Source organism: Aricia agestis, chromosome 4 (genome assembly GCF_905147365.1).
Source record: "Aricia agestis chromosome 4, ilAriAges1.1, whole genome shotgun sequence".
NCBI lineage: Eukaryota > Metazoa > Arthropoda > Insecta > Lepidoptera > Lycaenidae > Aricia > Aricia agestis.
The window spans coordinates 11,701,000-11,709,457 of record NC_056409.1 but is presented as its reverse complement, the minus strand read 5'-3'; the positions used below and the strand labels follow the sequence as shown (position 1 = coordinate 11,709,457).

The 8,458-nt window shown below is 32.0% G+C and overlaps 2 protein-coding genes across 5 annotated transcripts; one reads left to right on the top strand and one right to left on the bottom strand.

Annotated features, from left to right (window-relative positions):
• Positions 1–655: 655 nt before the first annotated feature.
• LOC121726524 (uridine diphosphate glucose pyrophosphatase NUDT14-like) lies at positions 656–8,312 on the bottom strand. 3 transcript variants are annotated; one of them, XM_042113920.1, is made up of 6 exons: positions 8,307–8,312; positions 5,222–5,227; positions 2,261–2,456; positions 1,244–1,454; positions 1,045–1,121; positions 656–814 (listed from the first exon to the last, which is right to left on the bottom strand). In XM_042113920.1, exons 3-6 carry the CDS (start codon positions 2,448–2,450, stop codon positions 657–659), a joined length of 636 nt encoding a protein of 211 aa, XP_041969854.1. In that variant the 5' UTR covers positions 2,451–2,456; positions 5,222–5,227; positions 8,307–8,312; the 3' UTR covers position 656. The 3 variants fall into 3 exon arrangements, with proteins under 3 accessions (XP_041969854.1, XP_041969853.1, XP_041969852.1); XM_042113919.1 differs by lacking the exons at positions 5,222–5,227; positions 8,307–8,312 and adding an exon at positions 2,685–2,732; XM_042113918.1 differs by lacking the exons at positions 5,222–5,227; positions 8,307–8,312 and adding an exon at positions 2,702–2,731.
• LOC121726522 (HIV Tat-specific factor 1 homolog) lies at positions 6,006–7,807 on the top strand. 2 transcript variants are annotated; one of them, XM_042113916.1, is made up of 2 exons: positions 6,006–6,123; positions 6,244–7,807. In XM_042113916.1, the coding sequence occupies exon 2, from the start codon at positions 6,268–6,270 to the stop codon at positions 7,771–7,773; it is 1,506 nt and encodes a 501-aa protein (XP_041969850.1). In that variant the 5' UTR covers positions 6,006–6,123; positions 6,244–6,267; the 3' UTR covers positions 7,774–7,807. The 2 variants fall into 2 exon arrangements, with proteins under 2 accessions (XP_041969850.1, XP_041969848.1); XM_042113914.1 differs by having other exon boundaries at positions 6,006–6,159.
• Positions 8,313–8,458: the final 146 nt, after the last annotated feature.

Genomic DNA, 8,458 nt, shown 5'->3' with positions numbered 1-8,458 from the left:
TGAGTTAGAATACAATGAATCTGCTTGTTATCATTACGCTTGTGTAACAACAGCACTAAACTAATGGTCACCTTAGTTAATTTACCATATAACCAGTTGGCTAAGCGTCTTTTAGCTGTAGTGTTGAACGTTGCAGTCAACAAGTCGGCTAAACGACGTATATCCGTGTGATCGAATGGCGTTGTTCAATCAAAGGGCTAGCTGTTTAATTGAATGGCTTTTTTAACCAGTCGACTGCGACATGTGTGATGACCTTATAAACCTTGAAATAAACCCAAAACTGTTCTTAAGTAATTGTCTTGCATCTTATGCAAATTAAATACAATATAATCAGTAAGGAAATACACAGCCAGTAAGATTTTAGTAATAAATAAGTAAAATTCGATCGAGGTATTAAGAAATAGGAGAAAATATAATTTCATACCAAAATTTTGCTTCTTAGTAGTGAGAAGAAAGTTAAAGTGCCAATTAAAATGTGCCAATTACATAAAGTTGAAAATATAAGTTTTATATAAAACTAATACTTATCAGTTTTCACTTTTCAACTTCCGATAAAAACCAATTGTTACATATTAATATGAACCATAAACATTAGATAAACTTGTACCATGGAGGTTTAGGTTATCAAGAATAATTTTTCTAGTGGAAAGATTCCTTTACTTTCTGAATTTGTTCGCTTTATTGAGCAAAAACCAGGTGAGGGCAAAAAGACATGTGGGAGGACTTGTTAATGGGCCTGGTGAGTTTACGATGTCCTCTACTTCAGGTATAGTTTTTTCAACTACTTCAATGAGCTCATCGTCAACACCACCGCCTGAGGAAGAAAATATAAAAATGTAAATACAAACACAACTTTCAAATACAAACCCAACAGTTTAAAACGGCAAAACATATAATGTTGACTAACTAGTAATAAAGTATTTATGAGAATGGACAAAAGTGAAATAATTTGAAAGAATGTAAAAATAATGTTAATTTTAGCCATTTTTCTAACCATAGAAAGTTAGAATTAATTAATTAAAATTAAGACTAAAAAATTATAACCTTGCTCTGTTTTCATGTCATCAGTAACTTCACAGTAGAAGAAAGTTTGGTGAGCTCCTTGTACTCCAACATCAGCTCTGCAAAAGAATAAAAGTCTGCTATTTTTAGGGTTCCGTACCCAAATGGTAAAAATGGGACCCTATTACTGAGAGTTTTTTATACAAAAGTGAGAATAAATAGATAACAATGGCTCTACTACCTAAAAGTCGTTACATGGTGCAAGTCAGATAGTGACACATTATATCCACACTCCTCCAACACCTCTTCTCGAGCTATTTCTATCAATGGCTTGTCCTTGTCCACAATTCCAGCGCACATTTCAAGTGCATAACCCAAAGATGCTGGATATTTTTTGGTGTCAATAACATTCTTTTTCCTGTCTTCAGGAGCTATACTGTTGTAATATATTGCTTAAAAAAACAAAGAAATGCTTCATTGGTATGCTTATTTATGAGCTTAAGGATTAAAGATTTCTAGAAAGATTAGCAACAGCTTATATTTTTCTTAATTTCATCTTTTAGTTTAACCCCCATAGAAAAGATCCATGTTGATAATATTATACAGATGGTATCATCTGTATCATATTATCAACATCATCATTATAGTATTATAATATATGTATGTCGCAGTCATCTGGTTTAATCTGTGATTATATTGAATGACCAGCGCATTCATTGAATGACTAAAGGACAACTCGTCAAGACATTGACCGTAATGTTTAATGTCTTGACTTAAAGTCATAATATAGTGGAGACGTTAGATAGCATCATATTATATTTTTTTAAGTAGCCGTTGACGAGGTAGTTATAGGTAAATCCACACTGTCATAATATTATTTTCATACAAATTTATAGCCCTTTAAAGTAAATTTAATGGACAAAATATCAACACAGTGCTATCAGCTGTGGGAGCTGTTTGACGCCATATTTATTTTAGTGCAAAAAATGAAAAATGTTCAATTACCTGACTGATTTCATGTTTGCTATCTTCAAAGGGCTATGTTACAAATCGCTAACTAGTTTTATGTTCAGTGTTCAATCGACATTCGGCCGAGTCATTCAATGAATGCGCTAGTCATTTAATCGAATAGCAGATTTAACCAGATGACTGTGACATGAACACATAATAGATTTGTAATGTTATAGTGAAGGACAAATTTTGTTAATTTTCTAATTAAACAAACAAAAGTAAATAAATAAAGAAGACATTTCATTACCTGGCCGAAATTGTTTGACAAAAATAATTACATTTCTTGTAACATTAAATATAATGATTGCCACACTGTCATGGACTTCTAAAAGGTCCCAGTTTTTTTCTTTTCCATTCTGAGTGTAGTTCATCCTAAATGGCTTGACATATGGAGAATCCGGAAGAGGTGAAAGGTAAACATTCTTTAGGTCATCCATTAGAAGCTGTGAATATTATAACAAGTGTATAGACAAATTAATATGCATATTTATGCATCATTATTATAATGAATACCTACTCATGAGAAACGCTAGACTGTAAAGAACAAACGTTATGAATTCACAAACTTTAACACAATATTTGACATTAAACAAATAATGCCGTGGTAGTTATTAATTTTATTGAAAAGATCAAAGAACATAATTTTATGATAAGCGTAATTCGTATCGTACTGATCAAATAAATTTACCTTGTAAGGTTATGTCCTGAAATTTTTTTTTTCTATTAAGTGTGATAATTTGTAAATAATCGACCCTTTGTATTTTATTTTTTGTAAATTATGCACAATGAAGCCGATTTTTTATTATTTTGGATTTGCGATTTGCGTTTTTGATGTCTTTTTGTGCTTTTTTGACGTTTTTTTAATTTTTTGTCACATTTGATTTTTTGACTTTGACACCGATTAAAAACTGTCTTCTTTTCTTATTATGGCACTTCGGCTATTTAACCATGGCCAGTGTTGAGTATAATAATAATAATAGCTCCCACACCGGTTTCGGTGACGGTGGCCGGTTTCATTGAAACCAGGCCAGCTACGCAGGAGTAATTTTATAGTGCCCAAGTGTGTGCGCAGTACACAAGAACACTCTCTATTCCTTTACTCTCATAACCCAGTGGGACGGAAGACCGACACGACTTGCGAGAGATCAGGCGCAGGACCGACTTTTTAGTAAAAAGTTTTTACATGCCCATCCAACGCATGGATCATCTTACTTGCCAGAAAATCAGGTGATCAGCCTGCATCGTCCTAACCAAACTCGGAAATAACATGTTTCCAACGCGGGAATCGAACTTACGACCTCCGAGTCAAGAGCCGCGCTCTATACCACTAGACCACGGAGGCGTTATAGTGTCGAGTATATTAAGGCGGGAAAACAATATTATATTTAATATTTAATACAATTTTCAGCATCGTTTTTCTATATTGTCAGGTCGTGGTCAGGTCTAAAGTTTAGTCAAGTCTAAGTAAAAGTCAAGAAGTCAAGTCGGTCGATAAAGTAAAGTGGTAGACGCTGCTGTACTGTCGATGGGCTATGGAGTTTTGGAGGGAACACAAAATAGCACGTTTTTGGATATTGCATCACTTTCCTACACTTGTACAAGATAAAGAATATCTATGGTTAATAAATAATATCCTACCAATATTACACATTAAAAACCCAGTTAACACAATTTTAGGAAAATAATACAAAAACACAACACACTTTCATTTTCTTTCACATTCCCATTTCCCACCAAAAATCAACTATAAAGTAAATTTGTAACTTGTAGAGTATTTTTAAGTTTTATAACTATTATTATAGTAATGGTCAATGGACATTGGTGAATGCCTGAATGGTGATTACTGATAACTGATAAGTGATTACTCATTACTGATTGGATAATAGTAGTATGAAACTTGCAACGATTTTTGCTTATTTATTTCAGATAAAAAAAACCGGTGTCACTGTCAGATGAATGACGCAATTATTTTTATAACAAAACATGATAAATGGCTTCAGCCCATTGACTTTTATAAGTGGATGCGGCATAATGGTCTCTACCAAATCAAAATACTGTGGCCGGTCCGCCATTTTATGTTCCGGTTCTCCGAGGTACATAAACTGTCAAAGTGTCGTATTATAGGGATGTCGAGATTGAAAGAAAATATCGATATATCGATATTTGAAAAAAATATCAATATCGGTCTCGATATTTCGCGAAAAAAATATCAATATATATCGGTCAAATTTTTCAACCAATTTGCTTTTTTTTTAAATTAATTCATAGTCCGTCAAAAAAGTGAAGAAATTTAAAAAAGTTTGTCCTTGGATCGGTACGTTTATATTTTTACTAAAATTTTTGTTATTTTACCGATGGCTTGACTTCGTATGTGCTAATTTAGTTAATAATTAGACAATAAATAAGATTTGTAATATATCATTTAGTAAAAAACGGTTCTTTTAACATTACAAACAGACACACCAATTTTATTTATATGTATAGATTAACTTAATATAAAATAATTAGTTTCGGCCTTCACTATCATTCATTATAGTTTGTGCGTTATAAGATGATATTGGTGACAGTTTTCATATTCCTTGCTACGGGTTTGTTTTACAAGAAAACAAAAAAAAATCAAAATGTAATAAATTATATTCCATCTACAAAAACAAATGTTTCCTATGATTGTAAATGAATAAAAATGAAAAGTTGCTAAATGCTAACTTATTAATATAAAATTATAAATAAATATAAATACTGTGAAATAGGAGTATAAAATTATTGTTACGAAATCATTTGAAAAATTTCAGATGCATGAAACGGAACTTATGTCAATAGAGATTGACTCTGTTGAATCCATTGACTTCTGTTTCTTTATTCATTTGTTGAATAGAAATCAAATCGATAAAAAAGGGCGGCCATCTTAAATCGCCGACACCACTGACCCACTGAAATGTCAGTATGAAATCGATAATTTCGATTGCAATTCCTTTACGAAGTGATTCGATATTTTTAAATTATCGATTAATTGTTGTTAGGTAACTTCCCTACTATTGTCAATTATAATATGTCACGCATATCATCATTAAACGCACAAACTAAAAATGGCTGAATGCTGATTCTCCAAACCGCAAAATTGAGTTATCCGGACGTATTTTATAGAGAAAACATAGAAATGGCTGTATGGGCAACGCTCCCTTTACATTTTTTTTTATTTATCCCGACTATAGTTGTAAACCAGCGGCTTGTAAGCGGGTAGTAACCGATAGCAGCCGCTAGAAACGAATAAACAGCAGCTTGTTACCGGGTAAACAGCCGCTTGTTACCTGACTTGAGCATCGAAGAATAAAACTATTTTCAATGCTTTTTATTGTTAAATTATTATTTAAAATACACTATTTATTAAAATACTTTTTATGTAAAATTAATTAAAATAATTAAAAAATTAAAAATAAAAATTAATAAAAATAATTAAAATTTAAAAAATTAAAAATAAAAAAGTAATAAAAATTTTAAAAATTAAAATAATTAAAATATTAATAATAATAAAAATAAATATACTTACTTACTATTTATTTAAATATAAGTATATTATTTTAAATAGTACTATTAACACTTTAACACAGATTCAGAATATGTCACCGTTTATGTCTATCCTACTGTATGTAAATCAGAAGAAAAACCATGAAATTATTTTCATGGTTTTTCTTCTGATTTACATACGAACATCAATCTATATCAATGAAATGTAACAAGCCGTTACCAGCCGCTATTTATCGCTAGTAATGATAATAAGCCAAAAAAGCCGTTATTCGCCGCTTGGCTAGTAATGTTAGCAACCGGCTTCACATCTATAATCCCGACCGGGATAAATTAAAAAAAAATGTCTACGGTCAGCCCAATTACTTACTAGTAATCTGTGGGCACAGATTACTAGTATCAGATTATAATAACTACAAATATATACTAGTAATCTGTGACTAGTATATATTGTCTGTGGGTCAGCCGAAGAGAAGAGTGCAGTTTTGTGTAATTTTGTATTTATAACTTTTTCAATTATTAGCATAAAACTCGGTGTTATATGGAAATTTTTAAGTGGATATAAATCATACTTAACTAATAATCGAGGTAATATTATAGAAGCGTTATATTTATATTATACAGGTTATCACTTTGGTCGTAAAATTACATTGGATTTGTTTGAAAATATATCCGAAAAAGAATAATTTTTATAACTTTTTACAATAGATTACAATTCCACGGTAATCAAAAATGGATAAATTTTCTAAAGGAGGCTTCGTCATAAAATTATCGTGCGAGACAGTCCAAAAACTGTCAGAGGAAGAACACAAGTCTAAAACCGCCACTACTGGTAATGAAACGAAAAACAAGGATTTGAATGTTGATTCTAAGTCTAATCAAAATAAAGATAAAGTAGATGAAAAAAAGGATAAAGAAGAGAAGCCTGGGCTAAATGTAGAGACTGTATCTGATCAAAATAGCAAAGCTTTGGATACTCAACCTACACCTTCAAAGCCTACCCCAGATGATGTATATGCTGCACACGTGAGTTATGAAGGAGACGTTGCTATATATACTGATCCATCAACACAGCAAAAATATTCTTGGAATAAAGAATCCAGTACTTGGGAGTCTTTGCCAATAAAAGAGGTACCTGGCAGGGTTTACAGCTATGAAAATGATACTCACATATACACAGAGGCAGATGGCTCGAAATTCTTTTGGGATGATGAAAAAAAAGCATGGATCCCCAAAGTTGATGACGACTTTCTAGCCATTTATCAAATGTCATATGGATTTGTGGATAACACTTCTAAAGATGAAAAGAAAGATGAGAAGAAAGAGTTAGAAAAGAAAGAAGCTGGAGTCAAAAGAAAAAATGATCCACAGTGGTTTCAGCCATCCGAGGACAAAAATACTAAAGTATATGTGTCGAATTTACCACTAGACTTAACGGAAGAGGAATTTGTAGATTTCATGCAAAAGTGTGGACTCGTAGAAAGAGATCCAAGGACACAAAAAATGAAAGTCAAACTCTACATGGATAAAGAGCAAAATTGTTTTAAGGGTGATGCATTATGTACTTACATTAAAATTGAATCAGTTGAGCTTGCATTAAATTTGCTGGATGGCAGTGTTTTTAAAGGAAACAAAATAAAAGTAGAAAGGGCTCATTTTGAACTAAAAGGTGAGTATAATCCAGCACTTAAGCCAAAAAAGAAGAAAAAAAAGGAATTGGAAAAAATAAAGAAAATGCAGCAAAAGTTATTCGATTGGAGGCCAGAAAAATTTGTTGGAGAGAGATCGAAGCATGAAAGAATTGTTATAGTGAAAAACCTGTTTAAACCCTCAGATTTTGATAAAGAGGTTCAGTTGATTTTGGATTATCAACAAGATCTAAGAGAGGAGTGTAGTAAGTGTGGTGAGGTCAGGAAGGTTGTGATTTACGACAGACATCCTGAAGGTGTCGCACAAATCACTATGAAGGAACCGGAACAAGCTGATGCTGTTATTCAACTTATTAACGGGCGATGGTTTGGCAAAAGGCAGATAACTGCTGAAACTTGGGATGGCAGAACAAAGTATAGGATAGCTGAAACTGATGCAGATATCAATAAAAGAATTGATAAATGGGGTAGATTTTTAGAGGAAGGTGAGGAACCAGAGGATAAATCTAAGAAAGACCCAATTTTGGAAGATAAAAAAGATATACAAGAAAAGAATCAAGAGACAAATGTAGTACCAAGTAGTGAATAATTTTAAGTTCATAATATAAATACAAACTGTATAAAATATTAATTATTAAAATATTTTAAGAAATAAATGTCTGTTTTTAGTTTTTCTTAGTTCTGATTTATTAACCCTACTCTTAACCTTCCTTTTCTGTTCTGGGTCTTTGATGAAATGAAAATTAAGCTGCAGATTACTGTGAGTTGGCAATTGGCATACATCTTATCACTTGGAAATATGAATTTACAATATTTGATAGTGAATAATATTCAATACCGTCTAAGTCCACCTCACTGCTAATAAAAACAACCTAATAAGTACCAGGACAGAAAGTATATTTTGTTGGTTAATAATTATTATTAATTAATAATTTATCTCCTACCTTAATACGAAAAATATTTACACAGTGAATAACTATACAAGGTCTTCTTGTATTTATCTGGCATACTGAAAAACCTTAATCGCAGACAAAGGTAGGCGGATGGTCCGCCTACCTTTGTCTGCGATTAAGGTCTGCCGCGGACCGGACTTTCAATACGCATCGTAATTATTTTTTTAAGTGGGGGTTGGTTAGTAATTTAGTATGCACCTTTATAAAACCTATAAGTAATGGTATAACCTTGAGATGTGGGCTACGAATAATAAAAACTATTTACAGGACCGGATCTAGCCATTTAGCCGCTCCAGGCAAAGATAATTTTCGCCAAATATT